Source organism: Carlito syrichta, unplaced genomic scaffold, assembly GCF_000164805.1.
Source record: "Carlito syrichta isolate Samal-C Ts95f unplaced genomic scaffold, Tarsius_syrichta-2.0.1 Scaffold315115, whole genome shotgun sequence".
In the NCBI taxonomy this organism is placed as follows: Eukaryota; Metazoa; Chordata; class Mammalia; order Primates; family Tarsiidae; genus Carlito; species Carlito syrichta.
The window spans coordinates 18,740-37,723 of record NW_007259211.1 but is presented as its reverse complement, the minus strand read 5'-3'; the positions used below and the strand labels follow the sequence as shown (position 1 = coordinate 37,723).

General features: G+C 47.4%; 1 protein-coding gene across 1 annotated transcript in view; it reads left to right on the top strand.

Moving 5' to 3' along the window:
* Positions 1–18,723, top strand: part of ELMSAN1 (ELM2 and Myb/SANT domain containing 1) — a 19,708-nt gene extending 985 nt beyond the window's left edge. The window contains exons 2-12 of the mRNA XM_008072322.1: positions 6–476; positions 970–1,269; positions 8,622–8,967; positions 10,737–10,803; positions 11,252–11,394; positions 11,516–11,619; positions 12,112–12,187; positions 13,190–13,278; positions 15,605–15,754; positions 16,942–17,154; positions 18,523–18,723. Of these exons, the coding sequence (XP_008070513.1) occupies positions 6–476; positions 970–1,269; positions 8,622–8,967; positions 10,737–10,803; positions 11,252–11,394; positions 11,516–11,619; positions 12,112–12,187; positions 13,190–13,278; positions 15,605–15,754; positions 16,942–17,154; positions 18,523–18,723 (2,160 nt within the window). The remainder of the gene's footprint in view (positions 1–5; positions 477–969; positions 1,270–8,621; positions 8,968–10,736; positions 10,804–11,251; positions 11,395–11,515; positions 11,620–12,111; positions 12,188–13,189; positions 13,279–15,604; positions 15,755–16,941; positions 17,155–18,522) is intronic.
* The last annotated feature ends 261 nt before the right edge of the window (positions 18,724–18,984 follow it).

Below are 18,984 nucleotides of genomic sequence, written 5' to 3'. Positions count from 1 at the left end.
GCAAGGCCCTCCTGCAGGAGGTGGCCCCCCAGCCCGCGCTACCTCAGGTCCCCTTCCCCCGCCGCTCCCGCCGCCTTTCCAAGGAGGGAATCCTGCCTCCCAGCACGCTGGAGGGGGCCGGCACCCAGCCTGTGCAGGAGCCCGCGGGCAACCTCTTCCTGCACCACTGGCCCCTGCAGCCGCCGCCTGGCTCCCTGGGGCAGCCCCATCCCGAAGCGCTGGGGTTCCCGCTGGAGCTGAGGGAGTCACAGCTGCTGGCGGAGGGGGAGAGACTGGCCTCCAACGGTCGGGAGCGGGAGGTCCCCGCCATGGGCAGCGAGGAGGGCTTGAGGGCGTTGGGCACAGGGGACTGCGGGCAGGTGCTGCGGGGTGGGGTGATCCAGAGCACACGACGGCGGCGCCGGGCGTCCCAGGAGGCCAATTTGCTGACCTTGGCCCAGAAGGCGGTGGAGCTGGCCTCACTGCAGAATGCAAAGGTGAGAGTGGGTTGGGGGCCGACCTGGCGCCGGGCAATCCGGCTGTAGGACTTGTCCTGAGCTTAGGGACCGCCGGACTTGGCTGCAGCCAGCTGCCACTGGGGGAGTAGTAGGGAGGCCACCCTTTACCTTGCTTCAGGGTTCCTGCTTGCTTCATTTTGCAGAGATTTTTTTTAAAAATTCAGATACTATTTTATGTGCCACCCACTGTGTAGGCCAATTGAAACATATGAAACGTGTCCATAAGCCACTTGCAGCCATTTGGTGGTCTGGGACCCCTGTTCCAGGTCAGAATGGGAGACGTGGAGGTTATGGAAAGGGTTTAGAAATGTGATGTGGGAAAAGGTGGCCGGGGAAGGGCCAGATTGTCCAAGACCATTGGGAGTCACTGTGGGTGTTAGTCCCTGGATTAAATGAGAGGGGGGGTTCTGGATCAGCAAATCAGAACTTGTCTTCTAAACTTCGCTTTCATCCCTGCACCCCATCTCTTCAGGATGCCAGTGGCTCTGAGGAGAAGCGGAAAAGTGTGCTTGCCTCAACTGCCAAATGTGGGGTGGAGTTTTCTGAGCCTTCATTAGTCACCAAGCGAGCCCGAGAAGACAGTGGGATGATACCACTCATCATCCCAGTGTCTGTGCCTGTGCGGGCTGTGGACCCAACTGAGGCAGCCCAAGCTGGAGGTGTTGACGAGGATGGGAAGGGTCCTGAACAGAACCCCACTGAGCACAAGCCATCAGTCATTGTCACCCGCAGGCGGTCCACCCGAATCCCCGGGACGGATGGTCCAGTGCAGGTATGAGAGGCTCACTGTCCAAATACCTCTAGAACCTGGGTGCTCCTGGGGCCTAAGGAGAACAAGGAATGAAAAACAACAAGGGAAAAATGAGAACAGGGAACCTGTGGAGATGCTACTTTTACTTCCCAAACCTGACTTCTGAATGAATGTACATGTGGAGGATGAGACAGTTTTACACTTGAAATTGAGACTTGGAGAATCTAGAATGACCTCTTTCATTTCAGGTCAGCGTTTTGTGCTTGGGCCCCTATTATGGGTCAGGCCCTATGCTAGGTACTGCTAGGTAGAGAGGTTTGTCCATACTGTCCTGCTGAGATATGTGTCTTAAAATCTCCCACTAAGGGGCAGTCCCCTCGGGTCCCCTCTCACTGTGGGAGCTTTTCTGTCCTCTCAGTAAATCCTGCTTTCTCACTTTCTGACCAAAAAAAAAACAAATCTGCTAAGATTGAGGTTTTGTCTAATTTTGGTTCTGTTGTTGTTTTATACATTTTTGATGCAATGTTATTAGGAACATACTCATTTAGAACTGGATTAGATACTTTATGAAACCTCTTTTTATCTTAAGTTTTTTTTTTTTGCTTTTAAAGTCTACTTTCTCTGTTATTTAGCGTTTTTGGTTAGAGTCTACAGGATGTGTCTTTTTTCATCTTTTCACTGTCAACTTTTCTGTATTCTTCTACTTAAGGTGTGTCTTTCAAGTGGCATATAGTTGGCATTTGTTTTTATCTAGTCTTTTAATTAGAGCATTGGTACAGTTTATATCTTCCTTTCTATTTATGTATTTTTTTAATTAAACAAAAATTGTTTGCATTTATATATACAACATGATGTTTTGATATAGATATATAATGAAATGGCTAAAGCAAGCTAATTAGCATATCTGTTACCTCACAAACTTGCCATTTTTGTGAGAACATTTAAAATCTGCTTTCTTGGCTGGACAACTTGGCAAGACCTCATCTCTGCAATCAAGAAAAATTAGCCAGGCATGGTGGCACTTGCTTACAGTTCCAGCTACTTGGAAGGCTGAGGTGGAAGGATCACCTGAGCCCAGCAGTTCATGACTTCAGTGGCTGTGAGCATGCCATGGCACTCCAGCAACAGAGTGAGACTCTGACTCAAAAAAATAAAATCTGTGCTCTTAGCAGTTTCTAAGTATACAGTACACTGTTATTAATGATAGTTAATATGATATACAATAGATCACCTGAACTTCTTTTTAACTGAAATTATGTGTCTTTTGACCAACATCTTCCCGATCCCCACCTCATCCCTGAAACCCTGGTAACCACTGTTCTACTTTCTGTTTCCATGAGTTCAATTTTTTTAAGTTTCCATTTATACAGTTTACGTTTAATATTATCACCAATGTTCTTGAATTGAAATTTGCCATCTCCTGTTAGCTTTCTGTTTATCCCATCCTGCCTCTCCTGTGTCCCTTTTTGGTTTTCCTTTGGATTGATTTGTTACTCCATTTCCCTACTTTGTGAATTTATTAGTTATATACTTGCTTATCTCTCTTTCAGTGATTACTCTAATATTCTTCTTACCTGGATTTCTGCAAGAGAACTAAGCCCCACATAGAGGGATTTGAGCGACTATTTCCTCAATTCTCTGAAGGATGGCATGTCGCTAGTACCATTCTTAAATGCAAATGAGATAATTTAACTCATTATGTACAATGAATGCATTATGATATTAGGGCTTAGTTCTCTGATTGAGAAAGGCTGCTAGAGAGTCAGCTGTGCATCCTTGGGGTATTGAAATCTAATACATTAGTACTTTTTCCTCTTCCTGGCAATGCAAAGTTCTTACAACACTTTAACTTTATTTTCCACCAATCCTTAACTTGTAGCATCATTGACATGCATTTTCATTTTCTCTATATTTTCACATCAACAGGACATTATACATTGTTTTGTTCAGTTGTTTTTTATCTTAGATTTGTCCCAATAGTTACCCTTTTTATTGCTTTCATTTTTCTCATATCTTTAAGCTTCCATCCTGGATTATTTATATGTTGCTTCAAGAACATCCCTTAAAATTTCCTTTAGTGTGAACCTGCTAATGATGAGTTTTATTAGTCTTTGATGATCTGAAAATGGTTTAATTTCATCTTTATTTTGAAAGATAGCTTTGCTGCATAGAGAATTCCACCATGCCTGGCTAATTTTTCTTGATTGCAGAGATGAGTCTTGTCAAGTTGCCCAGCCAAGAAAACAGATTTTATAAATGTTCTCACAAAAAATGGCAAGTTTGTGAGGTAACAGATATGTTAATTAGCTTGCTTTAGCCATTTCATAATATATATCTATATCAAAACATGTTGTATACATAAATGCAAACAATTTGTTTGTTAATTAAAAAAATACATAAATAGATATAAACTGTACCAATGCTCTAATTAAAAGACTGGATAAAAACAAATGCCAACTATATGCCACTTGAAAGATACACCTGAAGTAGTTATTTTCTTTTGGCACTTTAAAGATACCATGCCAGGTCAGACGCAGTGGTTCACGCCTGTAATCCTAGCACTTTGGGAGGCGGAGGCAAGAGGATTGCCTGAGCCCAGGGGTTCGAGACCAGCCTGGGCAACTTGGCGAGACCTCGTCTCTACAATAAATCAAAAAATTAGCCAGAATGCGTGCCTGTAGTTAGTGATGCGTGCCTGTAGTTCCAGCTACTTGGAAGGCTGAGGCAGGAGGATCGCCTGAGCCCAGCAGGTCAAGGCAGTGGTGGCCATGAGCATGCCACTGCATTCCAGCCCAGGCAACAGAGTGAGACTTCTCAGAAAAATAAAGAAATACCTTTCCTTTGCCATTAGGAGTCCATTGTTCTTACAGTTAAGAAACTACTATAAGCCATATTGTTTCTTTGAATGTAAAGTGTATTTTTCTCTTGTTGCTCTCAAGATTTTGGAAGTTGTTTTCTTTTTCTTTTCTTTTTTTGTCTTTGACTTTCAGAAGTTTTGGTATGTTATACTTAAATAACGTTTTCCTTTGTATTTATCCTGTTTATAGTTTATAGTGCTTCTTGGATATTTCTTCTCCATTTTTCCCCCTTTTTTTTCTAGGACTCCAGTTATATGTTTAGTAGACCTTTTCATTGTATCCCTATTTTGTGCATTTTCCTATATTTTTCATTTTTATTCAACTTGACCTGTCTTTCTGTTCACTAATTCTGTCTTTAGCTATATCTAGTGTGTTTTTAAAACCATTCATTAAGTTTTTTATTTTTAATTATTTTATTTTCCAATTACCAAATTTCCATTTGGTTCATTTTTAGAGTTTCTGGTTCTTTTTTAATTTTTTAATTTATTTAATTTTTTATTTTTTTGAGTTGGAGTCTCACTCTGTTGCCCAAGCTGGAGTTTAGTGGCTCTCTCGTGGCCACTGTAGCCTTGACCTGCTGGGCTCAGGTGATCCTTCTGTCTCAGCTTTCCAAGTAGCTGGAACTACAGGTATGCACCACCACACCCGACTAATTGTTTTATTTACTGTAAAGATGAGGCCTCACCAACGAAATTGCCTAGGCTGGTCTCAAACCCTTGGACTCAGACAATCCTCTCACCTTAGCCTCCCAAAGTGCTGGGATTATAGGCTTGAGCCACTGTTCCTGGCTTCTTTTTTTTTTTCTTTTTTCTTTTTTTTGAGTTGGAGTCTCACTCTGTCGCCCAGCCTGGAGTGCAGTGGCATGCTCACAGTCATCACAGCCTTGACCTGCTGGGCTCAAGTGATTCTTCCATCTCAGCCTTCCAAGTAGCTGGAACTACAGGCACACGCCACCATGCCTGGCTGATTTTTTTATTTTTTTGTAGAGGTGAGGTCTCACCAGGTTGCCTAGACTGGTCTCAAACCTGTGAGCTCAGGCAATCTTCTCACCTTGGCTTCCCAAAGTGATGAGATTATAGGCGTGAGCTACCATGCCTGGCCAAGTTTCTGGTTCTTCGATGAAATTCTAAACCTTGCCTTTTATTTTATTGCAAAACTTAAGCATAGTTTTCTTAAAGTTTACGACCGATAACGTCACGGATGTGGGTCTGGTTCTATTACCTGTTATTTTTACTTTTAAATCACATATTGGTTTTTTTTGTGTATGTCATTTTTTGTTGAATATCAAACATTATGTATGAAAAACTGTCAAGGTAATTAAAGATACTTGATGTTCTTTTCCAGAGAGGATTTGTCTTTGCTTCTGACAGGCAGCAAAAGGCACTGGCAATTCTGAATCCCTTTGATTTAATCAGAGGTTGAGATGAGATGATTTGAGTTGGGTTTTATTCCTTGTAAGGACTAGCCTGTTTTTGATTCATCTGATTCTGAGATAGAGCTTTTTAGAATCCCAGTCCAAAGCCTGGGGTTTTACCAGCCTCTCCTTGCTTGTCAAGCCCTAAACTCTAATTTTTAATTGTGTTAGCTCTTTGAATGTCTTAAAAGTTATGCTTAGTTTTTAAGCATCTCAGCTCCCTCTTCCAGTAACAGCATCTGCCTCCAGGGAAAATTGTAACTTCAGATGCTGGGCTTACTTTTTTGGCTTTCTTTTACTGGATCTTGACTCTTTAATTCTTTGCCAACCTATTCTCTCATACCTGGATTATTTCAAAGCACATCACTAACATTGTATCATCCCATCCGTAAATACTTCAGATTGTGTCTGAAATACATATATACTCTTTCTTTCTTTAAAAAATATCTCAATACCATTACCACACCTAAAAAATTAACACAAAGAATATTGTCAGATATTCAGAAATGTGTTTTTCTATTACATTGAGTCCAGATTTTCTAGTTATCCTTCGCTGGAGAGTTGTCCTGCATGCCTATCTTCTGTAACAGGAAAGGAAGCATCAAGATTAAAAATAAGCACCAGTTTTTGCTCTCTGGTGTCTTGTTCTCTGGTTGGGGGAAATTTTGTGGTAGAGGCTGGAGGCCTGGACAGCTTGTCCTGAGAGTGGGCAGGAAGAAGCCTAAGCAACTACACAACTCAATTCCTATTTTTTTTTTTTTTTTTTTTTTTTTTTTGAGTTGGAGTCTCACTCTGTCGCCCAGACTGGAGTACAGTGGCTCCTCCTGGCCACTGCAGCCTCGACCTGCTGGGCTCCGGCAATCCCTCCGCCTCAGCCTTCCGAGTAGCCAGAACTACAGGCGTGCGCTACCACTCCTGGCTAATTTTTTTTGATTTATCGTAGAGATGAGGTCTCGCCAAGTTGCCCAGGCAGGTCTCGAACCCGCGGGCTCATGCAATCCACTCACTTCAGCCTTCCAAAGGTGCGGGATTACAGGCTGAGTCACCAAGCCCGGCCTCAATCCCTATTTTATAGTTGAGGAATTTGGTCCAGAAAAGGCAAGAGACTTGACTTTAGGTTCTATAGCTGAATAACAACATAACTAGCTCTAGAATTTGGATCTCCTTAATCCCCACCTGTGAGTATTTTCACTACATCAGGCTTTTGGGGGAAGTTTGTTTTTTGTTGTTTGTTTATTTTGTTCAGTATTTTTTAAATGTATATACATTTTCAATTATGAATAAAAATAGAAAGAATGATATGAGAATGTCAGTGTTTAGCCATTTTACAGTTATCAAAATATAGGTTATCTTGTTGGCCTGCACTGCTGCTTCTCCCTGCTACTGGATGATGATGATGATGGTGATTTTTGAGCTGGAATCTCACCCTGCCACCCAGGCTGGAGGGCAGTGGCGTGTTCCCAGCCACTGCAGCCCCAGCCTGCTAGGCTCAGGCAATCCTTCTGCCTCAGCCTTCCAAGTAGCTAGAACTACAGGCGCACACCACCATACCTGGCCTAATTTTTTGTTTATTGTAGAAATGAAGTCTTGCCAAGTTGCCCAGGCTGGTCTCGAACCCGTGGGTCTCAGGAATCCCTTCACTTCGGCCTCCCAAAGTGTTAGGATTATAAGGTGTGAGCCACTGTGCCCAGCCTTCCACTGGATGATTTTGAAGCACATTACTATCATTCCATCCATAAATACTTCAAGTTGTATCTGAAATGCATACATACTCTTTCTTTAAAAAATATGATTTCAATACTATTACCACATCTAAAAAATAAACACAAATAATAGTTAAATATTCAGAATAGTTAAAATCCCTTATAAATTTACACATCATTCAGCTAGCTGAATTTCTGTTGTATTTCTTGCCCCCCATGTTTGGGGGCTTTTGGCTCCACTTCATTTTTTCTGTGCAATCATATTGTTCCATTAAGGGCAGAAGAATGAACAATTTCATTTCATTCTAATCTATAGAAGAGAAAAGAGGGCACAAATTGGTAAAGGACCTGACCACTGCCTCACAGGGAGTCAGGGCCCTCTACTAGAAGGTGATATGGGAACTGAAGTCTTGGAGAAAAGACCCCATTATTCCAGTCAACATGGCCAACCTTATCTGTTATACTGTATACCTAGAGGCACAACTTGGATGCTGCTCACCTGTAGGGCTCCATTCTGTGCCCTTTGAGAAGACAGGGATGAAGCAAGGGAAGGCCTCTATTCCCTTAGAGTTCTGCTTTCAATTTTATGTGGAGACCCAAGCAGGGAGAAGTGTGAGCCGGGAGGGATAACCTTTGACAGCATGAGTGGGCTAGTCTCTCATAGTAGGACTAATACTGTGAGAACAAAAACCCTATGAAGACAGGAACTACTGTCCATTCCATTTTGTAGTCCCATGCCCAGTTTAGGTCTTAGCACATAGTAGGGGCTTCCATCTAATGCAGAGCCTGGAGTTTAAATAGAGATAACGGCCAGTACTTACTAATTACTGTGTACCAGGTAATATTCTCAGTGATTTCCCTGTGTTAACTCATGTGGCCCTCATAGCTGCCCCATTAGGCAGGCACTTATTCTTCCCATGTTAAAGATGAAGATGCAGAGAGATTGAGTAATTTTAAGTGGTAGTAAAGGTGGCAGGCAGTCAGCTCCGGAGCCTGGTCCTAACTACTGTACTCCCCTGCACTGTTGAATACTTACATCAAGGTTGGCGAGCTATGGTCTGGGGGCCAAAGCTAGATCTAAGAGTAGTTTATACAGTTTTATAGGTTTATTTTTAAAAAGAGAAAGAAGACAAATATGTAGCAGACTGCATGTGGCCCACAAAGCCTAAAATATTTACTCTCTGGCCCTTTGTGGAAAATGTTTGCTGACCTCTGCCCTGGAGGAGACAATAAGAAGGGCTTTTGGACCTGCTCTCTTTGTCAGACTTGTCCCAGTGGGTGTGGTGGGTGTGGTGGGCAGACCAAGTTCCAAAGGTGAGACTGGCAAGCAGTGGTCAAGACTTCACCTTTTCTCATAAGTGGGAGGCTAAGCCATCTTTGTTCTCGTTCTTCCTCCAGGCTGAGGACATGAATGCCAAGCTGGAGGGGGAGACTTCTGTGCGGAAACCAAAGCAGCGGCCACGGCCTGAGCCTTTGATCATCCCCACCAAGGCGGGCACTTTCATCGCCCCTCCTGTCTATTCCAACATCACCCCGTACCAGAGCCACCTGCGCTCTCCTGTCCGCCTTGCTGACCACCCCTCTGAGCGGAGCTTTGAGCTGCCCCCCTACACGCCACCCCCTATCCTCAGCCCTGTGCGGGAAGGCTCAGGCCTCTACTTCAATGCCATCATATCAACCAGCAGCATCCCAGCCCCTCCTCCCATCACACCTAAGAGTGCCCATCGCACCCTGCTCCGGTCTAGTGAGTGACTTGCCTCGGCAGCTGTTGGGAAGGAGGGGGTGGGGCACCAGGCCGGGAGGTGTCTGAGTTTATGGGATTGGGCTAGACTGCTCTGGGAGAAGGAGATCCACTCTCTCTTCTCTGAGAGGATGAAGGAGGTTGTCCACCATCATTTACTGTCACATCCTACTGTGCAAGTCACTTAAACTCTCTGGGCCCCAGTTTCTTCAGTATGAAGATGGAGATGTTAGTAGTACTTCATTGACGATGAAATTGCCAATAATTTGCTTCTTTTTAGATTCACAAATAGCCACCTAATAGCCACCTCCTATCACATGCATAAGCACACATAAAGCCCTTAGCATCGTGTTTGCTCATAATTCTCTGTGGCAGATCTGTTTTCCTGGGTCGTGTGAACAGTCATTTTGGTCAGGAGCAGACATTCTGGAAGTATTGGACTGGCCCAAGCGGTGTGTTGCTGAAAAATGTTGCCCATTCCACGGAAGGATCCATTTTCTCTGAAAAATGGGATAATCTGATCTCTTAGGGTGGTGGAGAGGATTAAGTGGGAGTCAATCATGAGTGCTTTCACCCAGTCAACCTCTGACCCTGGCCTCACCGAAGGTGTAGCTCTGCAGTGCCCCCTGGTGTCTGTGGGTGAGAAATGGTCTGCCCTAGGCTGGCTGTCTCTGGTCCTCCCGCTTCCCCAGAGGCTTCTTCCTCACCAGGTTGTGTAGCAGGAAGTCATTGTAGAGACCAGACTGGCAGCAAGGAAGAAGTCAGTCCATCCATGAATATTTACTGAGCACTTGGGTCTAAAACCTTGAACTGGGTCCTGTGAGCGCTTCAAGAATGTATGAGACATAATGTTCTGTTCTAAAATGTGTGGGGTCATTAGGGAATTGACCTGAAAGCCCGGGAGTCAGAAAAATAGAGGTTCCCGGCAGTGTGGGGTCTGCCACTGGTGAGAAAAGTGAAGCCAGTAGAGGCTGCTAGGCTGGGAATCCAGGGAAGGCAGTCAAGGGGGTGGGGCTAGGCTGAGCTTGAACTATGGAGGAGGGCAGGGAGGACACACCAGGCAGAGGAAATGACTGGCACAAAGGCCTGTAAGTAGGACTAGCAGCGATAGTGAGGGGCTGTTAAGATCAAAGCCCCAGCAAGGGGGGTGGGGTACAGATGGAAGGGGGAACTGACTTGAACTCTGAGTGAAGGATTTCAGTTTTTATCTCACATTGCAGAAGGAGTTAGCAAAAAAGGGAGGCGTGGAGCAAGGGAATGTCTTGATTATGAGCATGTCTTGATCTTAAGATAATTAGTTTGGGAGAAACCAAGGCAGAAAGTTCAGAGAGGAAGTGAGAAGGTCATTATAAAACAGTGATCCCTTTTACCATCTTCCTAGTGTGCCCAAAGTTTTAGACTCTTACCTAGAATTAAGCCTCTTAATTCTGTAGTGTGAGAACTCCTGGGAGAAAGGACATGGCTTTAGTAGTAATAATAGCTAATATTTATGACTGTCCGGCTCTGCATGTTATTTCATTTCATCCTCACATTAACCCTAGGAGATAGGTAGTAATGGCCCCTTTTTGCATGTGTGAAAACTGAGGCAACCAAATATTTGGTAAAGGGCCTGAGCTGTCACAGGTAGCAGGCTGTAGAGCCAGGGCCCGGGTTACCTGTGTTGCAGGTGTGAGCTCTGAGTCATCACTGTGACTCTTATATGAACCTGGCAGCCACCTAGGGTTGGGGCATTTTGCTAAAGGGAGTTTGCCAACCTGCTGTTTGTCCCATAGACAGTGCTGAAGTCACCCCACCCGTCCTCTCTGTGATGGGGGAAGCCACCCCAGTGAGCATCGAGCCGTAAGTACAGCCCTGCCCTGGTCCAGGGTATGAGGGTGGCCATGTTGGGACAGTACATGCAGGGACCCTGGAGGAAGAGGATTCTGTGGGGCCTGCAGAGGGCTGAGTGGGCCTCTCTGGGCTTCTGCAGTGGGCCCTGGGTTTTGCTGTCCTTATGCTGCTTCTGTGTGGAAGTTGCAGAGAAAGGAAAGACGAGTTTATCTTGAATTTATCTCTAGAAGAGTTAGAAGGGTGGGCCAAGGGACTCTTCCCATCTGTAAACTTGGAGCCACTTCTGCCCTTTCCAGCCTCAGGGTCTTGCCTCTCTGGCCTCGTAGTCCCCCAGAAATCAGATTCCCTCCACCCATTTGAGGCCTTGCCCCTCCTCTTCTTCCCTTCCCCAGGGAGACAGTCAGGTTCTCCATCCTGCAGAGTGAGGCCTCACTCCCTGCCTTTTCCACTCCTGTAGACGGATCAACGTGGGCTCCCGTTTCCAAGCAGAAATCCCGTCGATGAGGGACCGCGCCCTGGCAGCTGCAGATCCCCACAAGGCCGACTTGGTGTGGCAGCCATGGGAGGACCTGGAGTGCAGCCGGGAGAAGCAGAGGCAAGGTGAGGAGGGAGCTGGCACTCGAGGGCAGGCTGGTGGGCAGTTGGGTGACCAGGCCCAGCCCAGCCCTGCCCTGAATGTGGTTTCTCTTCCCCCACCCCCAACACCCTCTGGTGAATCCAGTGGAAGACCTGCTGACTGCTGCCTGTTCCAGCATTTTCCCTGGAGCTGGCACCAACCAGGAGCTGGCCCTGCACTGTCTGCATGAGTCCAGGGGAGATATCCTGGTGAGGAGGCAGCCCCAGCAGAGGGAGGGTCCCTTGGGGCTGGCTTGGATCCATGGCTTGCTGCTATGCAGATTTGAGACCCATGAGAGCATCTGACCAAGGAAGGGGCTGAAGGGGCTTGTTCAAGGGAGCTCTAGTTTTAAACTCCAGATTTTGCTATGCAGGATCCTCCTATCTATTCCAGTCCCTGATTCTGGGTCCCCATGTCTTGAAACTGGGAAAATGCTGGGTCCTTCTCCACCTGCACTGTCTGCCTTGGGGGCCATGGCTCTCTCTCTCAAGAAGCCCTACAGCCTCCTTTCTGAAAAGCCACACCCATATGACCTCGCCATCCTACCAGACCTCATCCCTCAGCAGTTAAAGGCAGGCGGGAGTACGTGTCCAGCCTACGTAGCAGCCTGAGGAGGGCCTCTGAGTTCTGCCAGGGCCTAGGATGCTCGTCCACCACTAAGATGCTGCCAAGGCCCTGACCTTTCCCTCACTTCCCTCCAGGAAACGCTGAATAAGCTGCTACTGAAGAAGCCCCTGTGGCCCCACAACCACCCACTGGCAACTTATCACTATACAGGTGGGCCTGGCTGGGGTGGGCTTGGGGCCTGGAGCCTCGGGAGGTCTCCAACATGTGCAGTGGGGCCCTGCTCCGTGCTGGGTCACAGCCCTGGGTTGGGGCAGTGAAAGGGCTAGGTGGGCCCAGAGTCAGTGAGGAAACGGGCACCAAAGTGGGGTAGCTCTTCAGGGGCATCTTCTACCCTGGAGGGGCAGGGAGAAAGGGTAGGCAGACAGGAGCTCACCAGCCAAAAAGCCCAGGTCACAGGGACAGGAACCAGGAAGTGCCATCCAATTGGGCATCAGGTGTCTGGAACTTGGACGGCCCCTGGAGTACATGTCCCGTTTGGGGCACTTTTATTTTAAGAGAGATGCTGGCCGGGCTTATGCTTACACTTGTAATCCCAGCACTTTGGGAGGCTGAGGCCAGAGGATTGTCTGAGTCCAGGGTTCGAGACCAGCCCAGGCGACTTGGCGAGATCTCATCTCTACAATAAATTTTTAAAAAATTAGCCGGGAGTGGTAGTGGTATGCACCTGTGGTTCCAGCTACTTGGAAGGCTGAGGCGGAAGAATCACCTGAGCCCAGCAGGTTGAGGCCGCAGTGGCTATGAGCGTGCCATTACACTACAGTCTGGGCAGCAGAGTGAGACTCCTACTCAAAAAAATAAAATAAGAGGGATGCTGACCAAATCACATAATCCCAGCAGCCACTGTTCTCCATCCCTGTTAGTACCACATTTCATCTGCCCCAGGCAGTGTACCAAGGGTTTTACTTGCATTGCCTCGTTTAGTCCTCACCACAGCTGGTGTGCTGGTAGGTTCTATTATTAGTTCCCATTTCCCAAGCAAGGGGGAGACTCCGAGCAACATTGCTGGCACACAGCCAAAGCCAGGCAGGAAGCTGGCTCTGATGCCTGAAGAGACATGGTGAATGGCTTCACGCTTTTTTGCCTGTCAGAACCACCCCACGGTGTTCCTGATCCTGCCCTCCTCACTACTCTGGTTGTTTCTTGGCCCTGCAGGCTCCGACCAGTGGAAAATGACTGAGAGGAAGCTCTTCAACAAGGGCATGGCCATCTACAAGAAGGATTTCTTTCTGGTGCAGAAGCTGGTGAGCTGGGCTCTGTTTCAGGGGCAAGGGAGGGCCAGGAGCTGCCTGTGTGACTCTGGGGACCCCCCGCCAGTGACCAAGCCCTCTCAAAAATCAGTCAGGTCAGTGCTACTAAGTGGCCTCAAAGACACTTTTCTAAACAATACTAGAAGGAAAAAAGATATGGCCTTTTTTCCCTATTGGTTCTAAACACCCTTCACCATCTTAAGGTGTTGTGACTAGGCTCTGGGTCTCCATCCAGAAGGAGGCCTAAGTGGACATCAGGCCTAGTGGCATTAGACTTAGAATGGGCAGGACAGGATGGGAAGGAAGGCCATAAGCAGAAGTGAATTATTCCCCAGAGGCAGGTAGGTGGGCGGGGAGAGACCCAGCAGGGTGAGGGGAACTGAGAGCCACCAAGTGCCTGTGTTGCTGACCTGGGGGCCTCTGCCCGCTTCCTTTCTGACCCAGGACTTCCTTCCTGGAAGCTGACCAAGCCTAGGTTTCCTAGATTTATCTTGTCCTCTCTCCATATTCTTCTGGAAGACTAGAGTACTTGGCTGATCCAAGGAATACATCTTCCCAGCCCTGTTTCACAAAACCTGGCCTGTGAGGAGAGTGAGTTGTGTGGACCTCCAAGGGAAGAGAGCTTCTAAGAACACACCCTTTCCCCTGGGGTTGTAGATCATGTCAGATGACAAGTTCACCAAGAGGGCCCTGTTGTGAGGATAGCCCTTTGCTATGTAACGCTGTCTTTCCTGACTGAGAAGTACTGATGGAAAGCCTAGACCCAAGGACATGCCTGTAAAATTCACTGAGGCACCCCTAATGCCTAAGGAAAAGATTAGACCATTAGTCAAACAAATGATCAGAGAGAATTGATAGTAAAAGTGTAAAACAGTCTAATTAAGAAATGTGTCCCTTGGCCATTCCTGTGAGATGAAACTTGCGGTATAGAGGACCCATGCTGACCCCTGGGCTCTCTGGATGGGAGCTCCGACCCAGCTGTGGCTAAGCAGACTGGGAGCCTGGGCCTGTGAGGGAGGGGGACAGAGGGTGGCATCAGAGAAGACAGCCTATGTGTTGGGAAAGTTGTTCAGAAACTAAACCAGCGGCCAGATAGATTTTTGCAGTGAAGCTAGAGCTTCACCTGAGAGGCTCCTGGAGATTGGCTAGTGTTATTTACCCCACTTAACTGCTTACACATGAAAAAACTGCAGTTGGAAAGGTGAGTGACCTGCCTAAGGTCACCTAGCCATTTGGTGACAGAGTCTTAGCAGGACTTGGGCCTTTGCTACCTCTTCAGCTTTTCCAAGCCTGTCTTGTTAGTTTCCCTTGAGCTTCTCCCCCACATGGGACACTGACATTTCTCCCCCCTCACTTACTGTTTGCTGGAGAGAAATGAAATTGTGTGCCTGGATTGATAAAGGGTGTCTACTCAGCTGGCTATGAATGTGGATGGTGCTCAAACTTTTTCCCTTTAACTTTTCAGTTTGAAAAATTTTGGAGAGAACAATACAGTGAACACCTACTTACTCTCACTTAGATTTGCCACCCATTAACACTTGCCATATTTGCTCTCTCTCTCTTTTCCTGTGTGTATCTAAACATATAGACACATATATATAACTATTTTTCTTTCTCTGCTTCAGCTAATCATTAAAAGTAAGTTTCAGACATTCTGTCACATGACTCTGTATTTCAGCATGTATCTCCTAAAAACAAGGATATTTTACAAGACCTCAGTACCATTAGCACACCCAAGAAATAATCTGGGCTGGGCTCAGCCTGTAATCCCACGCCTTGGGAGGCCGAGGTGAGTGAATTGCCTGAGCCCGCGTGTTCGAGACTCACCTGGGCAACTTGGCGAGACTTCATCTCTACAATAAATCAAAAAATTAGCCAGGCGTGATAGCACACGCCTGTAGTTCCAGCTACTTGGAAGGCTGAGGCGGAAGGATCGCCCAAGCCCAGCAGGTCGAGTCTGCGGTGGCCGGGAGCGTGCCACTGCACTCTGGTCTGGGCAACAAAGTGAGACTCCAACTCAAAATAATAATAATAATAATCTGATCAATAATGCCCTTCAATATGCAATTCATATTCACATCTCCCCAGGGGTTCCAGTGTTGTCCTATATTTATAGCTTACTTTATTTTAAATAGTGGTGAAGCATTGATTAATTGAATTGATCAGTGGTTTGTTACAGAGCAGGCACTGGAAAAATGCTTTTTTTCCCTGGGTTGCCTGGATTTAGTTTTTGGCCTGAGATTAGGGGAATGTGTGGAGACGAGGAAGACTGGACTCCCTATGCAGGTAAGCTCTGACCTCAGTTTTGGCTTCAAACCAGATCCAGACCAAGACTGTGGCCCAATGCGTGGAGTTCTACTACACCTACAAGAAACAGGTGAAAATCGGCCGCAACGGGACCCTCACCTTTGGGGATGTGGAGCCAAGTGATGAGAAGTCAGCCCAGGAAGAGGTTGAAGTGGATATTAAGGTGACTCCTTTTCCAGCCTCAGCTGCCTAGAGCCTGGACTGGGTCTGGGGCCAGGGCTGGACTAGGAACCTGTGGTCAAGCTCTCTGGGAGCCTGTGGAAGGCAGGTAGAGGAAGGTGGTGTCCCAGACAGCCTCTGGGAGCCCTGGAACTTTGGGTTCCCCTCTCTGTAGTGCTAGTGTCATAGTAATAACACACTGTGTTGATGTAAAAATTGGATATTTTCCCACAGGATTTGCACCAGCATACACTTACTATCTCCTCATAGCAGACTTCTAACAAACTAGTCATTCTTATATCACTTTTATGATCTCAGCTATATCTGCAGCCTGCTATGTATCACTACTACTGTTCTTGTCATGTTCACATACCACTTGTGCTATTACTTAATATTTTTCTTTAAATCAACTCAACTGAAAGGGAAGCTTTATTTATATCACAATTGTAAGTAGAAAACCAGTATTGTTTGCCATAAATAGGCAGTACTGGTAAAAATAAATATATATGAAAACTAGTGTTATTAGCTTCTAGCTAGATACTGTGTTGCCTTCCAAGGCTCTGGGAATGAGACCTGACCTCTCTTTGTTAGAGAGATTATCAAGTCTAGAGAAGTGTAAAAGACACATTAGCACCAGCCAGAGACTTTGTCCTTGACATAATCAGAATGGAAAGAGAATTGAAAAGGGATTGTTAACTGTGTGTCCCTGTATCCACCTAAGATCGTCAAGGGACTGCAAGACCACACTTGGTGACATGCTACTCTAAGACATGGAGTCGTTTGGTGCCCATTTTGCAGATGGGAAGGTTGTAGAGATGCCAAAAGCATTATAGAGAGAGTTTGGAATTTAGAGCTCAAGGCTTCCCAGACCACCCTACTCCAGGGTGTCTCCTAGGCATCTGTCCAGGAAGGCAGATGACTGATGGGGGGACCGGCACACTCCTTGCCTGGCTCAGCCTCAAGCCCGCTCTCCTGAGGGATCCCAGGGCTCAAGACTCTCTTCTGTCCCCAGGCAGACTAGCCATGGGAGGACTATGGCCTATGAAAGGGTCCTTGGACAGAAGGCTGTGCTGAGCCAGCCAGGCATACAGGACAGGCAAGGGCAAGTGAATCCCAGGTGGGTCAGAATCGGTGCGCCAAGGCAAAATGACTGAGCTCTAGGCTCATTGCCCTCATTCTTGTCCCCTGTAGACGTCCCAGAAGTTCCCAAGGGTGCCTCCTCCCAGAAGAGAATCCCCAAGTGAAGAGAGGCTGGAGCCCAAGAGAGAGGTGAAAGAACCCAGGAAGGATGGGGAGGAGGAAGTGCCAGAGTACCAGGAGAAGGGGGAGCAGGAAGAGGGGCGAGAGCGCAGCCGACGGGCAGCGGCCGTCAAGGCCACGCAGACACTACAGGCCAATGAATCGGTAAGTGTGACCTCCACTCACCCAGCGCAGGGCCAGGGGGGTGGAGCTTGGCCAGTAGGTCTGGGAGGCAGGGCAAAGCAGGAACATGGTCATCACAATGCCTGGGAGTGCCGAAAGTACTTTATGCTGTTAATGCAAGTAATCCTCACAACCCTATGTTGTACGTACTACTATTTCTCCCATTTCACAGATGGGAAAATTGAGACTCAAGATAACTCAGTGAGTAGGCAGCCTGACTCTAGAGTCTGCTGTTAATTTTTACACTATACTTCTGTATCTGAGTTCAGAGGAAAAAGTTTTTGTGAAAACCCAATGGGTCTGTGGGACACTGGGGTCGCATTCATGAGTTGTAGCTCAGACAGCATTCCCCCAAGACAGCTGCATCCCTGACAGAGTCTGAAGCTGAGTGAGACAACAGAATAACCATTCCTTCACGTGTGGTCGCTGCAAAGTGCTTTCATTTCCATTGTCTCATCACTTCTTCACAGTAACCCCAGCAAGTATCAATTCCTACTCTGCAGGTGAGGGTAAGGGGTTCAGAGATGTTAAGTGACTTGCCTGAAGTCACACCACAGGTCCTTGGACTCCTAGGGCAGTGCTCTGTCTACTCTATCATAGGCCAAGAAGCAATACCAGCCATAGCTGCTTGTCAGAGAGAGTCCCCCCTGCCCCCAGGAAGGGGGTAAGGAGGGAAGGGGCTGGTTGGGGAACTACTACGAGTGTTTTTTCTTTAACTTGTGTTATACACATGTGCTTACAGAAATTCATAAACTGTAAATACGCAGCTGTCCTGCACCGAGAGCTGTGCTCTGTGTTTGCGCTCTCTCCAGTTCTGCTTCCTTGGAACGCTTTCCCAGCACACGCAGCATCACTCTGATGGCCCTCTGGGCCCCAGCTAGGTCCCTGTCTGCGCCCCTGTCTGACCCCTGCTCTTCACCTCTGTTCAGCCTTCCCCATGCCGAGCTGTCCTGAGCTGGCTTCCTACACACCAGACTGTGAGCCCACTGAGGGCAGGGGCATCTGGCACACCCCAGGGGCAGAACCTCATCTGTGACATGAAGACATGAATGGACTAAATGATAGAAAATATGAGCATGGACTTCATTAATTCAGACACAGACCCCTGTCGGGCATGTCGGGAACATGGGGCACTACACAGTTAGGGCTGTCCTGCAGAACTGCCAGACCAGCACCTTTGCAGACGACAGAGTTGACCAAAGATGCCATGGGCTTCCCAGGAGGCCAGAAGGACCCAAGGGGAGGCTAGGTGACCCTTTGGCAGGAGTATATGACCTTCAGAGCCCCTCTACTCCCTGATTCCAATCCACTTCCCTGATCACTCTGCTTTCTTTGTCCTGTTCCCTCCAGGCTAATGACATCCTCATCCTCCGAAGCCACGAGTCCAACGCCCCTGGGTCTGCCAGCAGCCAGCCCTCAGAGAAGCCAAGGGAGGGCACAGGGAAGTCCCGAAGGGCACTACCTTTCTCAGAGAAGAAGAAAAAGCCAGAGACATTCAATAAGACCCAGAACCAGGAGAATACCTTCCCTTGTAAAAAGTGTGGCAGGTAAGCAGGAGGGCATGGGAGGAGGATGTCTGCTGATTGACTCTGGGGTTCTAGGGCTATGACATCATTGGGCAGCTTTTAGAAAATAATGGCACTGGCCGGGCTCGGTGGCTCAGCCTGTAATTCCAGCACTTTGGAAGGCCAAAGCGAGTGGATTGCCTGAGCCCGTGGGTTCAAGACCAGCCTGGGCAACTTGGCGAGACCTCATCTCTACAATAAATAGAAAATTAGCCGGGCGTGGTAGCGCGTGCCTGTAGTTCCAGCT